This window comes from Ammospiza nelsoni, chromosome 1 (assembly GCF_027579445.1).
Source record: "Ammospiza nelsoni isolate bAmmNel1 chromosome 1, bAmmNel1.pri, whole genome shotgun sequence".
Lineage (NCBI taxonomy): Eukaryota > Metazoa > Chordata > Aves > Passeriformes > Passerellidae > Ammospiza > Ammospiza nelsoni.
The window spans coordinates 126925271-126952924 of NC_080633.1; the positions used below are offsets into that span (position 1 = coordinate 126925271).

Consider the following 27654-nt stretch of genomic DNA (forward strand, 5'->3'; position numbering starts at 1 on the left):
TTATTTTTGCAGTTATGTATAGACCTGGTTGATGTTACAGTTCCAGATACAAGAATTAAAAATGCTTCATGTTACAGTGGCAAAGTACTGAACTATACTTAATTTAAAAAGGCCCCAAAGATCCACATAAAAACAGTAATATGGGCAAAGATAGAAAAGAGTAGTTGTTCAAAATTAGAATAGTGACTCAAAGTAAATGTGAAAAGAATTGCTGATGAAAGATACAAGTGCCTTTTTCTTAAAGAATTCAACCTCTTATTAATTGCTGAGTAAATACTTGCATCCAATGTCAGAGACTTCAAACAACTCATTCCCTATAAAAGAAGTACAAAAGGAATTTCACCAGCAGTTTTACATAGTTTAAACTTTGTCCTGCTTACTCTGGGAAAATCAGAAAAGCTATGCTCAGCAGTATGTCATATCCCCTTTTCCAGACTTTCTTTTACACCTTTCTGCATTTCTGCTCAACATACTTGTTAACTGTGCTTCTTTTCTGAAAATCTTTGCAAGGTTCCACAATTGTATAAAGTCACGGATTATTACAAACTGGAACAGGTGACACCACACTACAGTCCACCGAGATAGAGAACCACCTCAGAACCATGAGTCCACAAAATTTTTTATTAAAATAACACCAACTTTTGGAAATCAATGCAATGCAAAGAAAAATTAATAGTTTTTCATCCTTATGAAGTATGTAAACTGTATTCCAATCCTGACATGACTGATGTAATACAGGAAACTGTATCCCAGATGAATGTCAAAGTTAAAGACTGGCATGCTGAGCAAGGAAGGTTCTTATTCTTTGCAAGAGTTCCTTCTTTACACTGTCTGGTACCAAAGCTGAAACACAAATAAGAAAGCAAGAAGTAAAAAAAGACAAAACAAAAAGTATGCTAAAACCACACTTTTACAATAGCCATTTCTATTCTTTTATTCTTCTTGCAATTTTTTTAATACCTAAAGTAACTGAAACAACTTGATTTTCATATAGCACATGTATATTTTTCCCATTTAAAATAGGCTAAAATTAGGATCTATTGAGAACAATGTTACTGGTCAGGTTTTGGGGTTTTTTTTGCCTATTGATAGTCCAGAAAACTGGCAAGTTTGAGGAAAAGGATTATTTAACAGGAAACAGGATACAATCACCAGAATAAGTGTTATTATCCTACCTTTATTCTTCACAAATTTAAGATTAAAAAAAAATTCTCAAATCTGGTCTCTAGAAAGGGTCTCAAGCAAGCTATTTTGAATGCCTATTTTTATTTAGAACCTAAGGAAGTTTCTACCACTAACATCAAACCCTGCTAGAGAGCCTGAGAGGATCAATATAAAGAGGACTGCAGTTTCCTTAAATTATGTAATTTTTTTAAATTTGTATTCCATGTCCTTTACTCTTCCCGTTCCACTAGAACTGTTAGTTCTTATTTTCCATCTTAAAAGATTTGGAATTTTAAATCATCTGTGTTGCATACACAACTTGGGACCATTAAGTCAGTTATAAAAATTAATAGAGACATGACTAAATAATCTGCAAAAGTAATCTGAAGGCTGCTACACAATACAAATTCACATTTTTCATTGGTTGCTATTATTAAGCTATTAACATTTTATTTGTAGGTAATATCAAGCTATTAACATTTTTTATTGAATCCAACACAGACAAGCTCATGATGCTGCTTTCAAAATACTGATGAAATAGAGGTAGGTATGTTTATTGATGTACTACTCCATCCACATTTGCATTTTCTTACCTCTGCCTTTGGGAGTGATTTCTGCCACCAAATCATCAACAGTAACATGTTCTAATCCTTTTTCTTTAATGACATCTAGGGAAGACCAAGACCAATACTTTAAGTCTTTAATCATTCATAAAATGACAAAACCTGTTGTCATGGTTTGACCCTGGTGCAATGCCAGTGCCCCCATGAAAATACATTCTCCCTGGTGTCTGCTGTGAGATGTGACCAGGAATAGAGCAAAGCAGGCTCCAGCTTAGGAACAGAAGGTAAACAACTTAATTAACTTACAATACATAAAAGAAACACACAGAACTCAGGATGAAAACTTTCCAAACATTCCTCCTCCCCCCACCAAATTCCAATACATCCACCCCTTGATCATCAACTCTCAGTCCATCACCACCCTTTAGATAAGCAATTCTCAGTTAATCAAAGAGTGAGGGGTCCCTCTTGTGCCACAGGCTTCCCCTGGAAACACATTTGAGACCTCTTGTGTTTCCTGTCACACGTGACACCACCTGGAGATCATTGCCATCCTGACACCTTCCTTCCATGCCAAATGCTCTCACCACTGCGCGTGGACCAGAGCTGATCTAGGGTTTTCCTTTTAAGGGTGCTTTGTCCAGTTCCAAAAAGAGCACAGTCTCTCACTTTCAGGACACCTGTCCCCCCCAGATTTCACCCCCTGGGGCTGAGGGGTCTCAAGAACAGAGATCTTCTCCTTCACTGATGATCGAGGGCACCAACCACCCTCCTCACCCATTGCCTCTGTTCACACACTCCTTCACATAACAACACTGAACTCTCTTGGCTCTGAGCCATTGCCTCCCCCTAAATGCAGTCTCTGTGTCACAGGAAAAATGGTTCTGTCCATGGCTGTACAAGAAAAGTCCAGCCAAAGGCCACTCCATCATCTCCTCCTACCTAAGATTCTTCTCCACTTCTCTCGTGGCCCATTTCCTCTTATCTCATCGCTATCTTTCTTCTCATTCAGCTCCAGGAGGATCAGCATTTGAAACGTTTCCATCATCCAAGAAAAGGGTTAAAAATCTCAGGCTCTGCCTGTCCAGAACTCCCACGCTGTCCAGCCGGGCACCTTCTCGCCACATCCCCCGCTTCTCCGTCTCAGTTGGCCCTGCTATCAAATTTCAAGGTGGCACAGGCACAGACACCAGCTCTCTCTCTCTCTCTCCCCTGGGGGGATTTTGCTGCCTGATGACTCCCCAATGATCCTCCACCCTTCCATCCTCAGGGGCCTTCACCTCCCCTCTGTCCCAGGCCCTACCTCACCCGGCTGCTGCCGCCCAGCCCGCAGCTGGGCAGGGGAGCTCTGACCTCTTTCAGCACTGAAATGCAGAGACAGCTTTCCTGGGAGTTCTCTGCTTTTAACCCCTGTGTTCTCAGAGGTGTATCCATGTCCTCAGTGGCCACATCAGGTGCCAATATTCAAATCTGAGCACCTATTGGTTTGACCACAACATCCCATAAAACTCATTTCCTCTCAAACCAGGACACCTGTGCTGGTGACTAAGAGACAAACCCTGCCTACATGGTCATGGGAGAATATAAAGAATATGAGACCTAAAGATGGGTTATTAGCTCAGTACCAACTGCACTGTACAGTGGATTTTAGTCTCTCACTCGTGCCATAGATTTAAGGATGGGAACCTGTCACTGCTGATGCATCTTGATCAGCTCATATTTTAAAAACAAACATGAAATTGTTTTATCTCATTTGAGCATTACCACATGTGCCTGTTACTAGAGTGTTGGAGCAGTTCACAAGTTGGCTCACTTATCTCTTAAAACACATTATTTACACAGTAGTAAGAAAGGTGCAACCAAAAAAACACTTTGGAACATACAGTAAGGAAGAGCACAGACAGTAAATCCTTACAATTCTTCCAACTGGTTTAAACAAGATTTCTGTACCTATTTCAGCCAAGCCAAAAAGTATGTCAGAGAAAAAGGAATAAATCTATAGGAAAATAAAGGCTGTTATTAATACACATCAGTATGTTTCATCAGTATGAAACAACTGTTTACTTATAGTGCCTTGCACACTACTGAAAAATGCAGAAATCAAAGCTGAGAAGTAATCTCAGTTCAGTAGCATGTTTAAACATAAATGTCAAGTTGCCAGGGATACATTCTTCTTGCACAGGTCTTGTTTAAACTGTCAGTAAAGCCTTCATCTGGGACTTCTATTTGTCCAGAATCTCAGTTGACTACAAAGGAAATAAATTAATTGACCACTGTTACCTTTGCAATGTGCCTTCAACTGATCCTTCCAGCCACATTCAATTAACTTGGCTCTCAGCAACTCTTTAAGGCTGTTAAAACAATGTAAGACTTGTTAGAACAGCAAACATTCTTGACAGCTTAAATATGCTCCAGTGTGAAAGTCAGGCCTACAATTACTACCCAAGAGGTCCCAGAGCAGCAGCAGAAATGGCTGAACAGCAGGTGAATCCAAAATTAACTCACAGAATTGCTTCAGGCAATGTTGATGCTGCAGCCACAGAAAAAAAAATAGAAGCGCTTGAATTACTTAACCTGAGTCTACTCCGGCAGCAGATGTATGCAGACTTTCAAAGCTGGAGTATTTCACCTGATACCAGGTCTTTAAAATAAGCAAAACCTTCTCCCTCACCTTTCAGGAAGAATTCTGCACTACTCAACTGCAGGTTTATCTCCCCAGTTACACATTATCTTGTTCTGGGTGAAAATGAAGGATCCTATATCTTAAGCTTCCTAAGCAAGGTTAGCTATGTAAGCTTAAGCAACAAGAATTCAGGCGTTACTGGAAAAGGCACAACAATCTGCCACAATGAAGCATCTACTCTGTATAGCAAAACAGAATATTGAAAGTTAGGTAAAAAAGTGAAAATTAGTACTAAAAAAAACAGAAGAAGGGAAAATGAAAGTAAGATATGATAAATAACTTTAATATCTTTTACCCTTTTCTCCATTAGCTAGGAAGCCTGCTTATCTTGTACAATCCTAAGTAACTCTAGCAAAACCCTGTTTTTATGAATGAAAGGATTGTAGCAAGAGTTTGAACAGTGTAGGTCTAATACCTTTTACTCAGGGAATTGTGTAGAGGGCAGAGGAACTGATGACAAAAAGCAGAGTAAGAATACAGGTGAAATTGGCTGCCTCTGGATATTTCTTAGTTCAAGAAATCTAAGTGCTCTGCCTCTGATCACAGCACAGCTCTGATAAAGCCTGTTTACAAGACAGATTTTGACATCGTGATAAAACCCTTCCTATTCTTAAATTAGCATAAAATAGATCTCAATACCATTCCAATAAATTGCTTGCTTTTCTCAAGCTCTGTGCAATCTTCAAGGGGATGGTCACAACCAGGAAAGATGTAGAGCAGAGATACCATGTCAGGCTACAAAAGGATACACCAGGCACAAGCCTATGCCATGACCCAGGAAAAAATTTCTTCCCATACAGGTCTTTAAAAATGAAGGAATTAGAGCTTTTGGTGCATGGCATTGCAAGCACAGTGAAATGATGAGGTAAAAGTCATAAGCTCTCTAGTGATATGCAAATATAACATCAATAAAACAGACTGAAGAGACAACAATAGGCCAAAAAAATTGTGCAATTTACTTGTTTGCCTTGATTGGGATCTCTAGAATGACTTGCACAAGCACTCCTTTATGTATTGTACAATATATTGCTTTACATAATAAGAGAAGAGCTAGAAACTTAAAAGCAAAAAGGAAAGTTTTGTTTCCTTCTCCTTATCAGGAAATAACAAGACTTAGCTGCAGCAAATTGAATGGAAGGATGATTCTTACATGAATCTAGGGCATTCCAACACAAAATACCTGCATAAGGGAAAGCTTTAGAGTTCATAAACCAATTACCCATCCTTTATCTCCCCACTACATCTTTACAAGTGGAAAACTAAAATAAAACTGTTCAAAAGGCATCTTTTAAAATAGTTTCTATAACACTCAAGACTTTCATGTGCAAGCATTTAAAGAATTTAGAATTGAGTTTACTTTATGGAGTTTATTGTACTTCTAGGTGTAGTGCAGTCTTGATGTATTTAAAGCCTCTCACCGGCATGGAGGAGGATTTCAACTTACCGCTCTCGCTCTCCTGTTTCGATTAGCTTTTGGTTAATGGTTGCTCTCATCTGCGCATCTTTATTCATTTTGGAAATCTAGCTTTTCCACAAACCTACACAGAGCAAAGCAGAGTTTCGACAAATGCTGGTATCATTCACTCAACAAAAAAAAAGTGACCAAAACACAATGACATGCAGTGTTCCGTCCACTGACACACCCCCGCGGTTAATGGCCGGAGCACCAGTGTGTGAGCGGCTCAGGGGCGAGCTGGGCATGGCACCCTCGCGGCTGCTCGAGCGCCGGGCTCACCGGGCCGCCTGCGCGGCCTCGGCCCACCCTCTCCGGGCGCGGCCTCTCCGCAGCCCGGCCCTCCCGCCCGGCGCCCCCGGCGCTCGGCCCGCCCAGCGGCGCCCCGGAGCGAGGGAGCGGAACAGGGAAGGCCCGGCCCGGTTCGCTCCCGGCTCGCTCCCAGCTCACCGCCCGCCGCAGCCCCGCCGGTCCGTGCAGCAGAGGCGGAGCCGCCTGCAGGACGCACCACGCGCCGCCAGCCCCACCGCTCCTGGGAGCAGGTGCCGCCGGGAAACGTAGTCCGGGCTCGGCGACTACAGCTCCCGGCGCGCCCCGGGCGCACGGCTGCCTCCTGGCCCGGACTACGGCTCCCAGCATGCACTCCGGCGGCCGGGCGCCCGCGCACCCTCTTCCCGTGGTGCTCCGCGGCCACTGCCGCGCGTTCCCCGCGGGCCCGCGGAGTTGCCGGCGCTTCCCGAAGTTTTCCCGGCGCCGCGGGATGGCGGGCGCCGCCCACTGCTCCCTGCAGGCCAAGCGCCTGCTGCTGGACCCCAAGTTCGAGGGATACAAGCTGTCGCTGGAGCCGCTGGCCTGCTACCAGCTGGGGCTGGACGCGGGTGAGGAGCGGGCGCGGGGCTGATCCCGCCGGGCATCCCTTGGGCAGCGCGGGGGGGACGGATCCCGCCGCCTTTCCCTTCGTCCCCCCGCGGCCCTCGGTGCAGGGTGCCCCGAGCTGGGCACAGCCCGGCCCGCAGCACCGGGAGCCCCGCGCCTCTCGGACGGCGGGGGTTTCACAGATCGAGCGCTTCTTCTCGGCTCTTCCCGGTATAATTGCTGCAGTTGGCCAGGGGCGCCCGGCGTTCTCCCCGCCCGGTGGCTTCGTGGTGGACCCAGGTGTCTGACCTGTCACACCTCTGCCTTAGCCTGCCCCTGGGGCGCTTAGTTCCTGAATGAGTAAGGAAACTGTGTCCTAAATCTGCTGTGGTGCAAGGCAAGGTGAGGCCAAATGACCAGCTGAGGTAGTTCACAGCGGAGTGTGAACGGAGCTCCTGCGCTTTAAAGAAATATGTATGAAATTAACGTCTTGTACAAACTTCAGCAAATTAGCTGGCTTTCTTTCTTACTGTGCCCAGAGCTGAGAGGTGAATGTTCATTCCATGCCCTGCTTTCTCTGCCAAACATCATTAGTGTTTGAGATGCTGGTCCATTAACGCGCTAATTCACTGAGGAGTACATTAGCACAAAGTCCTGTTGGATATGTGCCTACAATCTTAGCCATGCCCTGAAGTATCTCAGCACTCTACGTTTACTGATTTGAGAAATTCAGGTCTTTTTGTAAGGTGGGTGAATTAGTTTGGTTTTCTTTGTAAAACTGAGACAGTAAACACAATTTGTGTGGATCAGTCTCAGTCTCTATATATTTACTGAACAGTATATCTGTCTACAGAGTGACCCATTACATGCTGCTTTAGTTTGGTTTAGAATGTACTCCATTCGTGGTAGATCAGAACGTTGTGTTTGCCATGCTGAGTTGTCAGCAGTAGGGAGGAAGTTTTTAGATAAATTTTGTATTGAAGGGTAAGTGAATGAGATTGTGAGTGTATCTGTGGTAGGACTGCAAAATATAATGACAGTAACATTTTTACTGTAAGACTGCTTTAGGTGTCACCTTTCAAAAGACAGCCCAAATGCAGCGTTGCATGTTATGAGTGTGCTGCAGTTGTGTCAGAGACAGCAGCAGCGTAGCATTGGTGCACTCCCTAGTTTGTCTCTTACTTGCTGTTCTGCTTATGGTCAGGCAAAATTTGTGCTTCTTGTATAGTCAGTTGTGCACCTGTTCTAAATAGGTGAGGATAATAGATCTTCATTAAAATACATGAACAATGGAGTTGCTAATGGAGAGATGGATCTACTCAGTTCTTGTCCCTTCAGATACTTTACATAATGGTTACAGTAACTGTGTAAATGTGTAATAGAGGATCGATATGTGTGTGTTCTTTTCTTTCTCCACTTCCCACAGCACAAAGACCCTGACTCATTTCAGCCTAACTTACTCAACTGTGCTACCGAGTCACTAATACTAACTCATGTTTTCTGTCCTGTGTGTGCATTTGTAGATATAGGTACTGGTCCTCTAAAGAGTGGAAAGTTTTTATTGTTGTTCTTGTGTTTTGGAATTAATAACAGGAAATGCATCAGGCCTTATATCTGTCTTCCAGATGTTTTGATTGCAGCCTGTTCTTCAGCCAAATGGCTGCCTCCTTCTCCTTGCTGGTTTTCTTTTGTGTCCTTCGAGGCAGTTTACTCACAGTGCAGAGGTGTTCTGTACCTGACTTTTGTATTTCCCAGTGTCAGTGGTCTACACATGTGTTAGATTTAGGGCATCCTTCCAAAATTTGGTCTTTGTGTTGTGCAGGAGTGATGGGTTGAGTTTTAGAGACGGTGGATGGTGTGTAGGCTGTGGCTTTTTCAAATTACTGGGTGGGAGAAGAAGGCAGTAGTGTGTGGGAAGGCCAAGAACTTCTGCTTTCCAGCACACTTGTATACAGATTCAAAGCCTCTAGAACATGATTAAGAGCTTGGTAGTTTCTGGGTTATTAAATAAATATTTGTCACTGTGTGAAGAATTTTATCTAATTTCCTCAAAGTGGGACTGAATGCAATAGCTGAAAAAGAAGTAAAATGTTTAGGAACACTGTCAGTACAATTATTTCTGATTTTATTCACAACTGTTTGCAAAAATAACATAGTAGAATCTGGAAGATTATTGTAAAAAAGTGGTTGATTTTTTGTTTTACAGAAAAAGATGTAATGAGTGTTCGTCTCAAATTACCTGAGATTTGTAGTTTGCTTGGGTGGCATCCCAAATTTGGTGGCAGCTAAGAGGAATATGTGAGTTTTAGAGTACTTGGAATACATGACAATAAAAAGAAATAAGTGCTTGTTCTTAAGTAGAACTGAGTTTTAACTCAGCTGTAGTTGAAGTGTTTATTATCTATTTTTATTAATTTCACTGCTAGCTATAAAATAAAATTACCAAAAAAAAATGCCCTGTGGGATTGATGCAGTCTTCAGCCCCTAGAGCAGGTGGATAGCAGCATGTGATGTTGTGTGACAACTTGTGGTGGTTGTCATGTTCCTGAGGACTACAGTGAGCTTCATTTTCTGACCATCATGTAAAACCTAATGTTCAGTTCTAACATGCCTTCAACTGGTTGACTGTGCTTGCCAGGAATTTGCTGTGGTCAGATATGCAACTGACATTTTAAGAAACAATTTATTTATTAGATCTATTAAATCACCTTAGAAGGTGATTTTCTAATAAATTTCTAAAAATGTATGGTCACAGTGAAGAAGAATGGGGGAAGTATGATCCTGTCCCTTCTCTTTTAAATACCATGATTTTCATGTTCTTCTTTTAAATCTTCCTTATTCCAACCCATTCTGTCTTAGTTAATGCTAAACTGTCACAGTCATTTGTTTTCTCATCTCTCCTCCTGGTAATATATTTCAACTAGTAATAAGTCCTATATTATTATGCTTTAAATTCCTAGCTCTTCACTGTACATTTTGTCTTTCTCCTTACTTTTTAAAGTTTATTTCCATAACTTATTTTCAAATATTTCCTTGCATTAATTTTTTGTAATGCCTTTTTTTTAGATCACCTAATGTTTAGAAGGGTCTTGGTCATGGTTATCTCTTCTGTCCTAATCCGAGCTCCGCAGAGTCCAAAGCAGAGACTGTGGGGCAAGCCCTTGTCTCCAGCAAGTAACATGTCCAAGTTGCATAACATTTTTAAGGGATCAAGACTATTGTTGGTTACTGGTTAGATGTCTCATAATTCCTTTTCCTTTCCAGAGGCTTGGAATTTGTTCAGATGTGGAATTCCCTGATCCCCTTCCTCTCTATCTTTTCTGTTTGGCAGGACCATTGTACTTGTGATGTAGTAGTGGATGTTTTTCAGTATAGCTACAGCAGGAAGGCAGAGTAAACATTTGCTCAGAGATGGAGCTGCTGATGCAAGCCAGGAGCATATACAGAGAATGCATTCCTTTGATCATGTGCATTTATCAGTTTTATCCCTTTTTGTGAAAAATTATGGCAATGCATGCTGCTTAGAAGGCCTGCTTCAGTGAAAAGTTGCTCATTAGTAGTGCTCCATGGAAAACAGGTTTGTGACTTTTCATGGAGCAAAAGGCACTGCTATGTTTCAAACATTTACAGAGATTTTCATTTGCATTTTCCATTTGCATTTGAAAATTTAAATATAAAAAGAGTGTTTAAATTAATGTATGGGAAATAGTAAGAAATTGTGAGCTTTTTCAGATATTTGCAGCTGTAATTCATAGAAGTTTAGGTCTCAGGCACATATTTCCTCAACAACAAGATGCTGCCCTTTAACAATAAAAGCATGTTTTTTATAATTAAAAGAAAAAGTGTTAATGCAGGGTTAGAAGGGTCTTTGAATGCTGATACTAGAAAATTATCTCTTCCACTAATGGACCAGTGTGTCTGCAATACAAAATTGCTTCCACTGGGTGGCATTGTAAAACAAGACATGACATACAAGCATATAATATTTGATAGCACAGAATATGCTGGTATCATTACTTTGCATATTTTGCAATTTTGTGAAGTTGCTTTAGTGTATTCAGGGAAACATATAAAATTAGAGGGGCTGTTTCAGGGTTGTTCCTCATCCTTTTTTTCTCTTCTTTTCCCCAGTTCTGCTTCATAGTGTTTGGTGGCAGATGTAAGAAGACCTCTCTATTCATTTAAAGTATAAATTCCTTGATTGAATGTTCTTTATTTAGAGCAGATTTTTTTTTTTTTGCATTGCAGACTAGTAATTATAATAATATCTAGCTAGACATCTTACAGCAACAGTTAGGTTAGGGATGTGTTACTTCTGTTGATTCTTGTGAATTACTTTGTATTTAGTGCTTTTGCTTTCAAGTAAAGCATTGTGAGTGCAAATCTTTTCTTTAATTACGTTTGAACTATTTTGAGTCAAATTATTTAAATTATTTCTTTTAAAGCACGGAACTAGTAGAGATAAATACAATTCTAGAAAAGTAGCATAGTTTTCTTTATACTGGTCCAAAATATCCTATGCAACTAGGGTTGTTGTGAATTAATGTGGAAAGCTGAGTTTATATTTATATTTAGTTTATACAGTGTACATGCTTACATTTTTTTCTGGTATGAATAACCATGTATGAATCAGTGTTGCTGGGTTATCATGATGCAGGTGTGTTTATCAGAAATTTGAAAGAGACCACGTATCATTCCATTGAATAGCTGCCATTGACTGCTGCTTCTTAATTGAACCCAAACAGACTATTGAACCCATTGAGACTGGTGCATTAGTCTGACTCTTAAAAATCACATGAACAAAAAAAAAAGAGAAACAGGAAAAAAATTAAAAACCATAAAATAAACCCAAACCAAACAACAACAAATTGGAAAAAAATCTTGACTGAACAACTAAATTAAAACTCATAGAACTGTGTAACTGTGAGACTGAATAAGGTGATGATCTGATTGAAGTATTTCTTCTTCTCCATTTATATTAACTTACCTTTCTCTGAATTTACTTTATTAAAAGTCTCTGTTTCTTTTCTCTTTTCTCCCTTATTTTTTTGTACTCAACTGTATTGCTTTTCTCTTTCTTTGAAAGACCGTCAAGAATCCTTGATTCTTGAAGGCGGTAGAAAGGAAGGAAGGAATGAATTTCCCCCTAGTGTAGAATCTTCTATAACCCATCTAAGCACATGGTATGTGATAGCAGATGGCAGATTTCACTTGGTCACAGTATGGTTTTCAATTAATGGAGAATGGCATAGGTTCTTTAATTGCTTCATCTTGGCAGGGCTATACATCTGTATAATACATTCCGAAAGCAGTTGGCTGCCTCATTTGAAGTGTTTCATGACAAGAGAATACATATTTGTCAGATTTCCTAATTTCAAATCACCTGTGTATTGTATAGTTTCTGAGTTCTGTTTATGGAATTAATTACATATGGCAATAATACAAGGGATTGGATCTCCTATTCCTGACCCCTTTTATTACTCAGGGCTTATCAGAACTGCAGTCTAGAAAAATAAAGGACAGAGAGTTCATGTTCTTCCAGATTTTATAAAGTTTATCACCTTGCAATCCGCTAATCAATAGTTTATTGTTCCAAGAATCTTGGTGAAAAATTGTACATTTACTTTAGGAATCATCTAGTTTGGAGTATTTGGACTGTTTTTAGTTACGGTTCTGACAGGAACAACATAACTAGGGGAATAGGGAGTGAGAAGTGGAGAAAGGAAGCCTTACCATTTCAGGGGGTTTGTGCTAAAAAAATCTTTACATGTTTCTGCATGTATATTCTAATTTCGTAGGATCAGCTATACAAGAAGTAGATTATATGTGCTTGGTTTCACTGATAATAATTATCCTGGATTATATTTGGTTTGGCCTTTAATTGTTTACAAAACATTCATGTCATCTCTTGTGTTGGGAAAAATATCTCTGTGATAAAGCTTGGTTACACAAACAACTTTAAAACGCATTTTCACAATATACTCTATTTTTTTACAGTGTAATTTAGAGTAAAACATTCTAATTAATTAAAGTAGGAATTGGAATGAGTAGCAGTCCTTACCATTAAGACAGATGTGTTTTCTTCTCCTTTGTTGATATTCTAGCTTGTTTTGAAGGGCCATAGCTTGTGGAACAGTAATTTGTTAATTGCAGAGGTACAGAAATCCCTCCTGTGTGGTGAATATGAATAATTATTTGATCTGGGTGGAATTAAAACTGCTGGTTTGCAAATATCAACAGTGATTAGGAGACTAATTGCTAATTACACTGTCATTTTGCAAGCATTTTGTATAGTGTGACTGGATTTTTTATTAATCAGGCAGCATAATCTTGCATAGTTTCCTAAAGCCACTGTTACGTTAATAGCCAGTGTCTCTGACAGGGTCTGTTCTGAGCCATACAGGGATTATCTGGTTGTTGAGTTTGTGATAGCTGTGCAGTGGCACTGATGGTACTGCCAAATGAGCTGCTCTTTGCAGGAATTGGCATTCTGCCACAGTAAACTACTTCTGCTGCAGTAGGGTTCAAGTAGATGCTAAAGAAGAGGCAGAAGTCTGTGTGCTGCTGCAGAGAGTTGTGAATGGTCCCTGTTACGGGGTGGGATGGAAGTGAAATACTGGAAATAGATTTTCTCTGTTTCTGAGCAGAAAAGGGAAGAAAGTAGAAGTTGAAAAATTAGGAGCTACAGTCTGCTTTGAGTAGGATTAGCCTTGAGGTGCATATCACATACTCTGGGCTTGAGTGCTCATTATCATAGACTGACAGTTTACTTGTAACTTTCTAAAGGAATTTTGTTGGGTGAAGTTCAAAATAAGTTCCCTGCAGGAAAGCTAAGAATCCTGGGTTGACTATACCGGAGAGTGAAATGGAGTTCTGGTTATCTGAGACTATTTACAGAACGATAGACTAGACTTCTGCTAATGTATTTTGAAGTGTTTGAACTGCACCTGCTGCATCTCTGTATAGATACAGAATAGGAGGAAAAAAGCTGAACATAATTTAAATAAATGCTGCACATAATTTAAATAAAAACCTGGTTAGTCTTCAACAAATAATCCGGTCCTGATTACTGATAGCTAAGTAGAGGTTTTCTATTTGGACAAATCTTGCTTAAGTGAATGACTGTAGGTACTATGCTTCTTGCCTTGAAGAAGGTAGTATTCTAGAATACTAGAATGGCCACTGAATGGCCATTCTTTGCAACCTCTTTCAATTAGAAAAACTTAGTCTGAAATTTTTATGGTATCTTAGACATTTCTGGAAATTTCAGCTTCAGTGAGTGTGCTAAGAATATGGTGGGGGGTTGTTGTTTGTTTGCTTTTGATTTTTGTTGCAATTTTGTTTGGTGCTTTTGTTGGGTTTTTTGTTTGTTTGTTTTTGGGTTTTTTGTTATTACCATGAACTAATTCTGCTTTGTACTGTTTTAATCCTTTACCTTACAAGTGTTGGTATAGTAGCTCAGAATTTAAGAGCATGAAATCCACGTGGTTATATGGAATATTTCTTTTGGCTGCTGTTTTCCTAGAGTTACTATAGAGCAGACTTTTTTTTCCCTTACTGTAACACAAAGTAGGTTTGACATTGTTGTTGCCTGTGTGAAGATGTGTGTTTCATCCTGTGAAGGTTATTGATAAATTGGACCTCAACACACGCTGGTGAGAGACAGGGTGGAGGGGTATTGGGTTTGCATGGCAAGGTTTTGGTAACAGGGGGATTACAAGGGAAGGCTTCTGTGAGAAGCTGCTGGAAGCTTCCCTCATATCTGACAGAGCCAATCCCATCCAGCTCCAAGATGGACCTGACACTGGCCAAGGCTGAGCCCATCAGCCATGGTGGTAGTGCCTCTGGGGTAGTAAACTAAAACAGTATTAAAAGCTGCTGCACAAGAACTGCAGCCAGAGAGAGGAGTGAGGCTGTGTGAGAGAAACCACTCTGCAGACACCAAGGTCAGTGAGGAAGAGGTGGAAAGAGGTGCTCCCAATGCCAGGGCAGAGTCCCCTGTGGTGAAGACCATGGAGATAGAGGTGGTCTCCCCCTGCAGCCATGGAGGCCCCTAGGGGAGCAGAGATCCACCTGCAGCATGTGAAGGACCCTGTGCTGGAGCAGGTGGATGCACCTGACTGAGGCTGTGATGGCATGGAAAGCCCATGCTGGAGCAGGCTCCAGGTAGGACCTGAGATCCCATGGGGAGAGGAGTCCACACCACAGCAGGTTTGGTGGCAGACTTGTGACTCCACTGGGCACCCACACTGGTGCAGTTTTTCCTGAAGGACTGGGACCTGTGGAAGGGAGCCACTCTGGAGCAGTTTGTGACAAACTGCAGCCTGTGGAAAGAACTCACCTTAGAAAAGTTTGTGAAGGATTGTCTCCTGTGGAAAGGACTCCTTGCTGGAGCAGGGCAAGAGAATGAGGAGGAAGGAGAAGCAGAGAGGTGCAATGAACTGATCTCAGCCTCCATTCTCTGTCTCCTGTGCCACTGGAGAGGGGAGGACAGAGTGACCAGTGGGAGTGAAGTTGAGCCTGGGAAGAAGGGAGGGTTGGGGGGTAATGTGTTTTAAGATTTAGTTTTATTTCTCATTACCCTGGTCTGATTGGCCGTAAATTAAACTAATTTCCCCAGCTTGAGTCTGTTTTTCCTGTGACAGTAATAGGTGGGTGATCTCTCCTTGTGCTCATCCTCTCTTGTGAGCCTCATATTTTCTCTTCCCTGTCCAGCTGAGGAGGGAAGTGACATGTCGAATGGCTTTAGTGGGCATCTGGCATCCAGCCAGGGCAAACCCACCACAACAGGCCACTGTAAATGGTAATGGTGATGAGATAATCAGAGCAAATTGCTGCAGTGGCCTTCAGGGTGGATGGCTTGCTTTCCAAGTTTATGGGAAATTTTAAACTATGTATACATAATGTATTTTTTTTCAAATAAAGCATACCTATGGAAGAATTATTTTTAAATTATTAGTTTGAATTTTAAATTACTAAATTGCAAATAAATAATTGTTAAAATAGTCTTTTTCTTTTCCCTCCAGCTGTAGCAGAAGTGCAGCTTCGTGACGATCAATATACCCTTGACCACATGCGTGCTTTTGGCATGTATAATTATCTTCACCTTGATTCCTGGTACCAGGATAATGTCTACTATGTTGATCAGTTTGGAAGGGTTATGAATCTGTCAGTGACTCTGGTAAGAATAAAATCTTTTTTTTTTTTTAAACCACTGGATTGGAAAAGATGGGAGCAGATGAGATAGAAAATATTGCAAGTAGGATCCAAATGCACAGATTGTGGGAAGCTATTGCCATGAAGATAGGTGGAAGATATTTCAACAAAAATGCATTTCACCAGGAAGAATAAAAGGATTTTAAGTGAAGTTTCTGACTTCTTTATGTTAATAATATTGCATTAGTATGGCTTTTACTGTGTGTTGCAATAGCCCTGTACCCCTGCTTAAGGGACAGGACCACTCAGCAGTAGAAGATGCTTGTGGCCAAAAGGAAAAGCAAAAGCCAGAGGATTCAAAAAAGCTTACAGAGGTTTTTTAGTGAATTACACATTTGGTATGGAGATTGAAATATTAGTCCCTGACCTCCTAGTACAAGCACAGAGCAGTGGGCTGATGGGATGTTCAGGGTCCTGGAGGTGCTGCCTGGGCTTGGTGGGGGTACTTGTTTATGGGTCAGTTTCTCCACTTGGAAAATAGGTGACTCACTTTCTACACACATTAGTTATCATGTGAAGTTTGTTCTTTCAGTCCCTTCTGGAAATAGGTTGGAGGGCTTAGGGGGTCTCTGGTGGTCATACCTCCCCCTTGCAGTCCATGTCCACATCCACTTCTCCACATTGTTCCTATAAGCATGTTGTACTGTGCTGTGCTTATCTCTAGGAGCCAGAACATGGACATTTGTCCCAGAGAAGTGCTGTCTTACCTCTGTGTGGCTCCTGTCTCCAGCCACATCCTGTTCTTTCTTACAGTGTGTTATTACCAACAAACCTTGGTTGAGTCCACAGCCTATGGCTATCACTGCTGGAGACGTACACATTAACTCTTTTCTTTTAGGCTTCTACGTAGTGGTGCATCTGCTTCCGTCCTGGGCAAGATGGACATGATGACAAGCTGAAGGAAAGGGAAATGCTTTTTCTCTAGTTGCTTTTCTCTTTCTCTCTGGTATTTTTTGATGTTTGTTTGCTAGCTTGAAAACCCAATTTATGAATTTTCCATTGCATATTGTATACACATTAGAATTAGAAATACTTAATCTAGACATCATTTGTTGGAGGCAAAAAGATGCTGGTGGCCGTGAGGGAAGTTGAAATAGTATAAGCAAGTTAGACCAAGTCTGAAATTTCTGCTTTTATACTGGTGGTCCTAAGTAATCAGTAATTCTTTTAAGCCATTTTAATGCTCGGATGCTTTAGTTTCCTTTACAAAACTATACTTCATTTCAGAGAGGGAAGGACATGGTTCTATGGACACCATGTGTCCGGCACATACAATTGTAGTGCTTGGGCATTAAGAAAGAAAAGACTGTGTGGAAAGGAGGATGCCTGTTGTCATACTACCTGAGTTTGACTCGTAACCCTGAGAGACAAAAGAAACCACAAGGCTATGTGTGGGTTTTTGAGAGCATGTGGCTTAGCCTGTGCAAGGTTCTGGGGACAGAAATTACTAGATCAGGGCTAAACTAAGAAAAATTCTGAAACTGTAGTTTTAGATTTTCAGGAAATAAAGGTTTCCAGAGCATGGTAGGATGAGAACTGAAGGCGCAAAATATTCCTTTCCTTTTCATAGTATGTAGCAGTTGGAGATTTTGGCAGACTCTTACTGTGACAAAATAATCTTCTAGGACTTCTTCCAAAACTTTTGAGATCATCTGGATTCCTAGTAGAAACAGCTAAAAGAAAGCCTTAACAGTGGCTTGTCATAATCTCGTTTTTTGTTTTATCCTTTGAGGTTGGTTAACCGTGGTTTGCTGCTGGATGCCCACCCAAACACTCTCTCACTCCCCCTATTCAACAAGATGGCAAGAAAAAACGAGAGAAAAGCTTGTGGATGAGGATAAAACCAGGGAGATAACTTACCAGTTACCATGATGGCCAAAACAGACTTGACTTTGGGGAAAAATATTTAATTTATTGCAAATCGGACTAGTGTAGGATGATAAGAAAGGTCACACAAAGCTTGTACCAGGAACAAGCTCCATTGTTCAGAAACTTGTACTTGCTCCACTGTGTGCTTGAGCAACAGTGTGGATATCTGTCCCCTGTGGGTTTCAGGAGGACAGCCTGTTTTTCCATGGCCAGCTCCAAGGGCTGCAGGCAAACCTCTGTTCCACACCATTGGCTTGGCTGCAAGCTCAGCTGTCTGCAATGGAGAGTCCAGTGGAGCCAGCTGGAAGTGGCTGTATGTGCACTGGGCAGCCCTGGCCCTTCCTCACTGAGGCCACCCCTGCAGGTCTCCTCTGCCTGCACAGCACAGACACCCACTGCATTTCCTTCACTAGAAGGGCACTCTGTGTGTAAATCTATTTCTTAGCAGATAAAAGATTTTACAGCAGCCTATAAATTGAGACAAGAAATATTCTTCTCTAGGACCTATTTCAAGATAATGGCATTTGATTAATATCTGGTGGTCACAAGTTTTGGTTCCACCTGAAGGGGAAAATAAAACTGATTAAACTGTGAAATAAATAGACACCATCTTGTGTCCTAATACATGATACTGTTCTGTTTGGTAAAGGAAACATGTTTGCATATGAATAATTCCTTGAATTTGTGTTCAGAAACATCAACAAGGTGTCTCATTACAAATGTGCCCAGCCATATATTAGTCAAATATATATTAAAAATAGCATTGGTTTTAGACAGTACAGCTCACAATTAAAATTAATGTCAGTCTTCTTTAAAACAGAAGATGGAACAGGGTGATGAGTTCATCCTAAAATCAGAGTAAAAGAGCACACAGACTTTCTAGCACATCATTATTTCAGTTCTATTTCTTAGTTTGGTTGCAACTTTGATTCTAATATGACAGTTGGTTATCATATGTCATATCATATGATTCTAATATGATAGTGTTGGTTATCATATGTCATGAATTATCCCTGCAACTTTGGTGTTTAATAAGATGTCATCTGTGAAGGAAAAGAAGTGCATATAACACCTTGCCACTTGCTCAAAATCACACATAATTGAAAAAAGAAAGTGGTCAACACAAGCAGTTCTTCTGTGTTGATGGATGAGGATTCAGGTGGGTTTTTTATGCCAGACTGAGGAAATTGTTACTCTTAACTTGGCTGGAAATACTGTATAATAGCTTTAACCTTCTCCTGTTACAGCTGTTGGACTTTTTTCATTTGGTATGCCAGCAACAATCAGTACTTTGCTTTAAACACCCAATGGGCAGGGTAGTGACAGGATTACTGACTTGAGATTTTTTAATTGGTCAGGTTTTTATGCAACTTTGTTGATTGCTAGGTGTTTGTAGCATTCCAGTATAGCTGCAAAACATTCAAAGTTTTCTCCTTAAGCAGTTGGACTTGGTTTCTTGACCTTAAAGTTCTTGCAAAGACAACTTGGTTTCTTTTTATGCTCAGATAAACAAATTGAAAAATTGTATAGGAAACTCTTTTCTCACCTAATTAAAATCCTTAATGAAATATATATTTTCATATCTTTAATTTCCAATGAGAGTTAGCTATGGAATACTGTTTCTGTAACTTTCAGTTAACTTCAATTCAGAACAACTGTTAGTGGCACCAGACGCAATGTAGGAATTGTATTTCAAACAAGTCAGAATAAGAAAGCTGATAGAGAACAACAAAATCTTTCACTGTTGTGTTTAATGGTGTTAAATACATGTCTCCTTGTTATTCAGAATGCTGGGTATTCATTCTTTTTTTCATTTAAAGAGATGTGTCAAATGCTTAGGTATTTGTTATTTCGTCTTTGTGGGAATTGCCATATGACTTACAGCTTTTATTTATTCCTTTCCTTTTTATTCCTTTATTCCTTTCTCATTCCCAATTATTTCCTTGAAAAAATGAATTTTTATTTTAAATATTTTATAAAATATCTCATGTTTGTACAGTATTGTCATTTAGCCCCAGCTGACAACTAACTACAATGCAGCTGCTTGCTCACTGCTGCTCCTCCATCCCCAGTAGGATGGGAAGGAGAACCAGAAAAGGTAAAACCCACAGATTGAGGTAAGAACAGTTTAACAAGTTATATAAAGCAAAATATAATAATAATAACAACAAAAGTAATAATTATAGTGAAAGAGAGAGAAATAAACCAAGGGAAAAAAAAGTGATGGACAATACAGTTGCTCACCAGCACTGAGCAATGCCTGAGCAGTGCTGAGTTGTTTTAGCCAGTTCTTGCTGGTATAATACATGGCTACAGACTCTCACCATCCCCTCATGCTTCTAAAGCAGGGAGTTACTATTACCCCAGTTAACCACCTAGTGAACAAAGAAATTTTGTCAAAAAGCTAATCTGGCACAATGGGATTCTAATCTGACACAATGAGATTGATAGGAGGTTTTGTTTCATCTTCAAGGAAGTCCATCCTTTTCATTGTCAAAATGAGATTAGAGACTGTTCTTATACATGCCTAAAGTTAAATTAGTGAACAGAAAGGTTGTGAAGAAGATTATTTCCTTTCTTGCCAATTGAAAGGAAATTTTTAAGGCTTTGTAGTAAAGATCATTTTTAATTTTTTTTAGGAGATTGAGTTCTGAAAATTCCCCCTCAACGCTGATGAATCTGATGTGAGCTTTAGAAGATTAGGTAGTTGATAATTTTTTATTTTAATTGCATCCAAAACTATTTGAAGCTTACTGTTAAAATTCACTTGAAGGCTTACAAAAGTGTGGTCTTTTGTAGTGTTATACAGTATAGCCCTGTAGTCACTGTTAAGAGGAATGAGAAATGATGCTTCCTCTTTCTGTGATAAGATACAGAGTATTTTGACTTTTTTTTCCTAGGCTCAGTAATCATTGCTAGTTATAATGGAAAACTTTTCTACTTCATAGGAAAAAAATGCCTTTCAGTGAAATCTAAAAATTAAATAAAATGTGAGGAAGCCAAAATTTATTGTGTCTCGTGATTGTGTGATATTTGTTTTGGTTTGTTTGGATTTTTTTCCTTTTAATTCTTTCATTTCTCCCTTTCTGAATGTGTTATAAATTAGCAGAATAGTCCAAGGGGTATAGGGATACAACTGACACCAGAAACTGACCCTGATTGCTTCTAATAATTAAAAATTTGTGAATTTTCCATTGCAGGTTTCATAATCTTCTTGTAGCACACATTAATCTCTAATATTAATTTAAGTAGGCCCAAAAGGCAGGCTATCTGTTTGTTATCTGGTCTTTTTTTGCTGTTGCTTACTAAAATGGTACTTACCCAAATGCAGTTTCTCTTGCTTACCTTTCAGCATGTGTTAAGTGCACATCTGATTTTAGTAACATCTGGAAAATAGGAATGTTTTGAAATGCCCTCGAAGGCAGGATTCTTAATAAATGAGGCCGCTGCGCACTTGGCATGCACAGTGTGCTCCCTCTGTGTTGCATTCACGTGCCCAAGTGCAGAGGACTCTTTTGGGTCCTGTGTGTGTATATTTTTGCCTGCCTTATTTCACAGAGCAGAATGAGTAAGTTTATTTTGCTAGAAGCAGATTATTTTCCCCAAGCTACTGATTGTTTGAGTGAAAATAGAAGGACAGAAGATGTTTAAATGATTTATGGCTGAATCTTCGAGGTCTATAATGAGAGACAGTTTTAATCTTGAATGTTTTCACTGCTATTTCTTGGTCTCATGCCTTACTATGTTAAAGATGGACCTGAGACTAAGAAACATTTTGTGTCACAGAATCAAAAATTACTTGTTTCCCACTCAGGTTGTCAATACAAAAGTACTCTTCTGTTTGTGCTTCCTTTTACATGTCAATATCTTCAAAACTGTTTCTGCAGTGTTTTTCAAATTTTGTTTTTCTATTTTTCCAAGTACATTTCTTTGTAAATATATTTTTATCTTAGTGACAGCAATGCTGATTTTTAGTAATGAGGGAAGAATTTTCCTCTTGTTAAACAGAGGTTTCTTACCTTCAGAAATAATTGTAGATCAACTGACTGGAAATGAGCCTAGTAAAATGAAACAAAATATAGTTTCATTGGTTCTATAACCATTTTTTATGTTTTCAACATGGTCTGTTTGTTGTTGGATTAAGAAGATAGATGTGGTTTTAAAAGGGATTATCTCTAAAGATCAGTCAGGCACCTCTTTTTTTTCAGAAATAATTTTATTGTTCAAATACATGTGGGTACAATAGCTTGTAAAATACCTATGAAACCCGTTTTATCTAATTTTGTTTCATATATGATACATATATATAAAAAACACTCTGTAAATTAGGGGAAACAACCATAACTTCCTGAGAAATGTTCCCCCAAAGATACAGAAAAGAACAGGAATTGTTTATCTTTGTTATTACTGGAAGACGTCTTTGAAGAGTGCAGATCAGATTCTGCAGTATATGAATCTGTAAGAGGGACAAGGTGGTGAATATGGTGTGGGTTTGGATTTTTTAAATTATATTTTTTGTTTATTTTAGAATCTTAGAACAGCCCAGATGAAGGGATCTCAAAAGATCCTGTAGTCCAAGCTTTCATGGTGAAAGGAGCCTAGGTGAGGTTATCTAGCACTCTGTCCAGTTCTATCTTGAAAAACTCCAGTGGTAGAGTTTCTGCCATGTCCCTGGGGAGGTTGTTCCAGTCACTCCAGATTGTTCCAGATTGTTCTCATTATAAAAATTTCTCTTATATCTAGATGAAACCTCTTCTAATGCAACTTTTAGCTGTTGTCCCTTGTCTTCTTGTGAAGAGAGAGCTCCTGATCTCTTTGTGGCTGCCCTGGAACACTGTGATGAGGTCCCCCTGAATGCTCTCCAGGGAGAGGAAGCCTAACTCCTTCAATCTTCTCACACAGGGGAGATTCTCCAGTGATTTGATGGTGTTCATGGCTGTCCTTTGCACCTTTTCCAGTCTCTCCATGTCTTTCAACATTACTCCAGGTGGGGCCTGACAACCTCTGGGTAGAGTGGGATGATGACATCTCTTATCTCTGCTAGTGATACTTGTGCAGATGCAGCCCAGGATCCAGTTTACCTTTGGTGCTGCAGCATTGCCCTTCTGGCTCATGGTCAGCTTGTTATCCCTGTATCCCTCAGGTCCCCTTCATCAGGGTTTCTCCGTGCCACAGAGATCCTGGCCTGTTCTGAGCTCTCTGGTTGTTCCATTCCAGGTGCAGGACCATGCTTCTCTTTGCTTATTTTCCCAGTGTTCTTGCTGCCCCACTCTTCCAGGCTCTCTGGTTCTCTGTGCCACATGTGTTTCCCTTGTAGGTACACATGTCTACCTCATCACCTAGTTCAGTGTCATTAGCAAATGGGGTGAGGGGGCTTTCAATCCTATCATCCAGGAACCTTATTATGTTCAGTGTGGGGGGCCTGGTGTCAATCCCTGAGGGACCTCACTTGACAGACTGCCAGCCCATCTCATTTAACAGCTTCTTAGTTCAGTTGAAAAACTTCAAATGATTAAGTTCTATTTCAGTTATTTAACACATTATAGAGATGTGACTGTGATGTTGCTGAATGTCCAGTTTCCATCTTCTATTTTTCTGTGAGAATGTTTTGTTTGTGCTCTTAATACTGCTGCCTGATCTATTTCATAAGTAGCTGATCAAGCTGTATTGCTAATAAAGCATGTCCTGACTGTTTTTTAAACTGTGAAACCAAATTATTTTCAAATCATAAAGATTTTGTTAGAGTTTTCTTTTAACCTAACAAGCTTCTTGGGTATTCAGAGATTACTTCAACACAAGAAATGGGGATAAATCTTAATCCTTAGCAGGCAGCAGCATGGCTGACATTCCATGAGCCAAATAATGAGCAGAAAGTCAGTCACAAAGCCTTATTCAGCAAAGAAAGAGCTGTATGTGAGAGTGAAGGCAGAAGATTAAGAATAATCCTTAAAAGATATGCTGGAAGACATGCCACTGTACTTAATGAAAACAGTTGGAAATCCAATATTCAGCATGAAAGCAGTTTTTTTTTTCTGTTGGAATTATCAGGAAATTAAGAACACCACACAGAACTAAAGCAAGACTTATGGGAACAATTACTAGAAATACAGATGAAATTGTTAATCTAACATCCATTTTGCACTGTTATTGAATCAAGCTGATTTGTGTAACATTAACAGAGTAGGAAATTGATTTCTTTTTGTAAAATGTAGTGGTATGCATAATTTTTTTAAAATGTGTATGTGTTGATTGTTCACTGAAGAATTATGTCATCTGTGCAATTTGTTCACCTTAGTGTCTCTGTTTATTCCCGTTCAAAAGCTATCTGTAGTTCAGCTTTAAAAAGATTGCAGTGTGGCACTGCAACAGGATGCCAGAAAAGCTTATCCTGACATGTAGTAGAATCATAGAATTGTTTAGGTTGAAAAAGCCTTTTAGGATCATTCAGTCCTACCTGTCACCCAGCACTGCTAAGTCCATCACTAAACTGTGTCCCTAAGTGCCATATCCACACATCTTTGAAATATATCCATTGATAGTGACTGCTTGCACCAACTACCCTGGGCAGCCTGTTTTATAGGGTTGTTTCCTTCTCTTGAGAAAATTTTTCCTAATATCATCTAAGCCTCTGCTGGAGCAACTTGAGGACATTTCCTCTTGTCCTGTCACTTGTTATTAGTGAGAAGAGACCAACCTTTACCTGGCTACAACCTCCATTCAGGTCGTTGTAGAAAACCAATAAACTCCTCCCTGAGCCTTCTTTTCTCCAGGCAAAACAACCCCAACTCCCTCAGCTGCTCTGCTCCTCATAGGACTTGTGCTCCAGATCCTTCCCAGCTCCATTGCCCTTCTCTGAACACACTTCAGCCCCTCAGTGTCTTTCTTAGAGTGCGGGGTCCAAACATAAACCCAGGACCTGAGGTGCAGCCTCACCAGTGCCCAGCACAGAGGGACAGTCACTCCTCTAATCCTGCTGGCCACACTATTTTTGATACAGCCCAGGATGCCATTGGCCTTCTTGGCCACCTGGGCACACATTGGCTCATGTTCAGATGCTATTGACCAGCACTCCTGGTCCTTTTCCACTGGGCAGCTTTCCAGCCACTCTGCCACCAGCCTGTGGTGCTGCCTGGGGTTGTGACCCAAGGGCAGGGCCCAGAACTTTTCCATATTGACCCTCATACCACTGGCCTTGGCCCATCAGTCCAGCCTGTCCTGACCCCTCTGCAGAGCCTCAGTACCCTCCAGCAGCTCAACACTCCTGCCCAGTTTGGTGTCTTTTGCAAACTAAGTGAGGGTACCCTCAAATCGTGCAGATGATTGATAGAAATATGACACAGGACTGACCCCAGTACTAAGACGTGGGGAACACCCTTCGTGACTGGCCACCAACTGGATTTAATTCCATAGTATAATAATAATAATGTGATAGAAAAGTTATTTGAAAATGTGGTAGGAATTAGCACAGCTTTTGGTTGCTGGCTAATCATAGGTGTTACTTCTCTTAACTTACTGAATAAAGTGACCACTCTAGAAAAGCTGAGAAATTATATTTTACAGTTGTGCAACAGAATAAGCTAAAATTATTTTAAATTTACAGGTGAGTTTCATGTACTAGTTTGAGTACGATTCTGTGGCTTTCATTTCTTTTTAAGTCTCCACATTTTTCCTGGGACTAGAATTATTTGAGGTAAGTGATTGTTATATAGGAAGGCTAGGGGAAAATTAAAGCCTTTTTTAATGCAAAATGTAGTTACTGCTTAAAATTGAAGAAAAAGAGTGCTGAAGTACCAGTTAGAAAACACTCATAGAAGTCAGTTTGATGAATTTCCACCACCTTTTCCACATAAGTGAGAATTATGCTTGCTGCCCACTTTTTTCCAAATGCGCTTAATGGTGCACAAAACTGGTACATTGCTACTGAGATTTATTATTCTTAATTTGCCTGTAGTTTTTACTGAAATTAATAAACACTTCATAAAGTCTTAGTTAATGACTGTTTGTTTATAGGACACTGCTCTGCAAAAACCAAGAGAAGTTTTCAGGCTACCTACAGACTTGACTGCGTGTGATAATCGCCTTTGTGCCTCAATGCATTTCTCATCCTCCACGTGGGTTACCCTCTCTGATGGTACAGGAAGACTGTATTTAATTAAATCAGGCAAGCGTGGAAGCAGTGCATCTGAAAAGTGGGAGGTATGTCCTGCAATAAATAACCTATTTAGGAACAGTAAATATATTCCTGTCAAAGTTATCTAGCTACATTAATAATGGTGTTCGTTATTCTGCTTGGACACAGCAAATACAATTGTTACATTTCTACCTGAAGCTGTGAGTCTCATGGTCTGTGGTTAGTTCCTTTTTGTTTATGAAGATGTATCTGGTAAAAAGTGCCCTCATTTTGTATCTGTTTTCTTTCCTAGAGGGTAGTTTCCTAAGAAACCACAAATGTTTTAGTATTGACAGAATTGTAGGTGTATATACTGAAGTGGAAGATTTCAACATGATGGATTAGCTCCTTTCTCTACATCTTTTGAGAGTTCAGTAAAGGAAATTGATCATCCTTTTTTTAGATCCTTGGTAATAAATACCATCTGGTTTTTATTTTGTGTGAGAATGACACATAAATAAGTTACATTGAAGTCAGTGTAACAAAAATACAAGATTTATATTTGAAGTTCTGTCATCATTGAAATTGACTTGTTGAGTATGTACAGCATGCAGTGGTTTAGAGTTGTTTAGAGTAATATCACAACCCTATAAATCCTCAAACTTTATCAGGTTTCAGTAACAGCCAGATTGAGTCTACACTCATTCAACTGCTGCAGCTTGAATTCTTTATAATTTATCCTTTCATTTGTTCTTTCCTTTTCATGTGTTAATCTTCTAGCAAACAATGCTTCTTTTCTTCTTTGTTATTTGGATTAATTTTGTTTTTTTCTTCAGTTTTTTGCTGAATTAGTACTTTTTGAAAAAAGCTGGAATGCATGGTTTTTGGATTTAAAACTTCCAGCTATAGGTACCAAACATTTCATATTATAAGATATGGAGTCCTTCTGTATGAAATTAATGAAATCATTTTCATATTATATAAATAATTTTTATGAATTAATGAAATTTATAACTTTAAGCTCATAATTTATGACATTTTATATTCACAGTGGTGCCTAATAGCCTTTCAGTATGACAGTAATAGTTATTCTGCCTACCTAATTCAAATATTGGAGGGACTTTTCCAATCCATGTACATAAATAAAAATTCAAGAACTTCTACCCTAGCTTCTCCTGAACATGAATGTTATTCTCCTTCATTTCATTATAGCTTTTTGTTTCTTACTTTATAGAGGAGGAAAATGGGATCTCTTGCAGAGCTAAATAATGGCACATTTGGTGATTGAACACTGGCAATGATGCTTTGGACCTTTGTCTTCTTTCCTTGAAGAAGACATAAAGTCCTTTATGGTCCTTTCCTTCTACATTCCTTGACATGTAGACATGTAGTCATGGTCTACAGAGATTTTCAGAACGTTGGAGTATCTAGAGAGCTAGTGAGAGCCTTGGGGAAGTGCCTGCCTTTTCATCTTGAGTGTGAGACTGTTTGCCCAGTTGATAGGCAATGTTTATGGACCCTCTTGTTCTCATCAGTTGCTGTACCTCTGTTTATTGCAGTGCTAAACAGCCACAATGAAGATAGGTTTGGGGATCTTTGTGCTTTGTTTAATGGGCTCTTATAATGGCTATTCAGTATAAACAATAATGTTTACAAACATTTCAGTACAGTAGCTTGATAGCCACAGAAGGAGGAACCAGAAATGTGTGACATTTGTGGGTTCTTGTTGGCAGAGAGATTT

At 39.8% G+C, this 27654-nt stretch overlaps 2 protein-coding genes across 4 annotated transcripts in view; one reads left to right on the forward strand and one right to left on the reverse strand.

Moving 5' to 3' along the window:
- Positions 1-603: 603 nt before the first annotated feature.
- ENY2 (ENY2 transcription and export complex 2 subunit) lies at positions 604-6412 on the reverse strand. 3 transcript variants are annotated; one of them, XM_059471574.1, is made up of 5 exons: positions 6314-6412; positions 5855-5948; positions 4008-4078; positions 1758-1832; positions 604-843 (listed from the first exon to the last, which is right to left on the reverse strand). In XM_059471574.1, exons 2-5 carry the CDS (start codon positions 5920-5922, stop codon positions 767-769), a joined length of 291 nt encoding a protein of 96 aa, XP_059327557.1. In that variant the 5' UTR covers positions 5923-5948; positions 6314-6412; the 3' UTR covers positions 604-766. The 3 variants fall into 3 exon arrangements, with proteins under 3 accessions (XP_059327557.1, XP_059327566.1, XP_059327547.1); XM_059471583.1 differs by lacking the exon at positions 6314-6412 and adding an exon at positions 6054-6281; XM_059471564.1 differs by lacking the exon at positions 6314-6412 and having other exon boundaries at positions 5855-6292.
- Positions 6413-6539: 127 nt separating this feature from the next.
- NUDCD1 (NudC domain containing 1) overlaps positions 6540-27654 on the forward strand; it is a 38431-nt gene continuing 17316 nt past the window's right edge. Inside the window, exons 1-3 of the mRNA XM_059471556.1 lie at positions 6540-6741; positions 15745-15899; positions 25814-25999. Of these exons, the coding sequence (XP_059327539.1) occupies positions 6624-6741; positions 15745-15899; positions 25814-25999 (459 nt within the window). The 5' untranslated portion in view covers positions 6540-6623. The remainder of the gene's footprint in view (positions 6742-15744; positions 15900-25813; positions 26000-27654) is intronic.

Excerpts from the sequence above, each read along its gene's own strand:
- ENY2 (XM_059471574.1), bottom strand. The coding sequence starts at position 5,922 with ATGAATAAAGATGCGCAGATGAGAGCAACCATTAACCAAAAGCTAATC. Across the intron at positions 4,079-5,854 it reads GAAACAGGAGAGCGAGAGCG|CCTTAAAGAGTTGCTGAGAG; the intron begins GTAAGTTGAAAT and ends TTGTTTTAACAG. Across the intron at positions 1,833-4,007 it reads GTTGAAGGCACATTGCAAAG|ATGTCATTAAAGAAAAAGGA; the intron begins GTAACAGTGGTC and ends GGTCTTCCCTAG.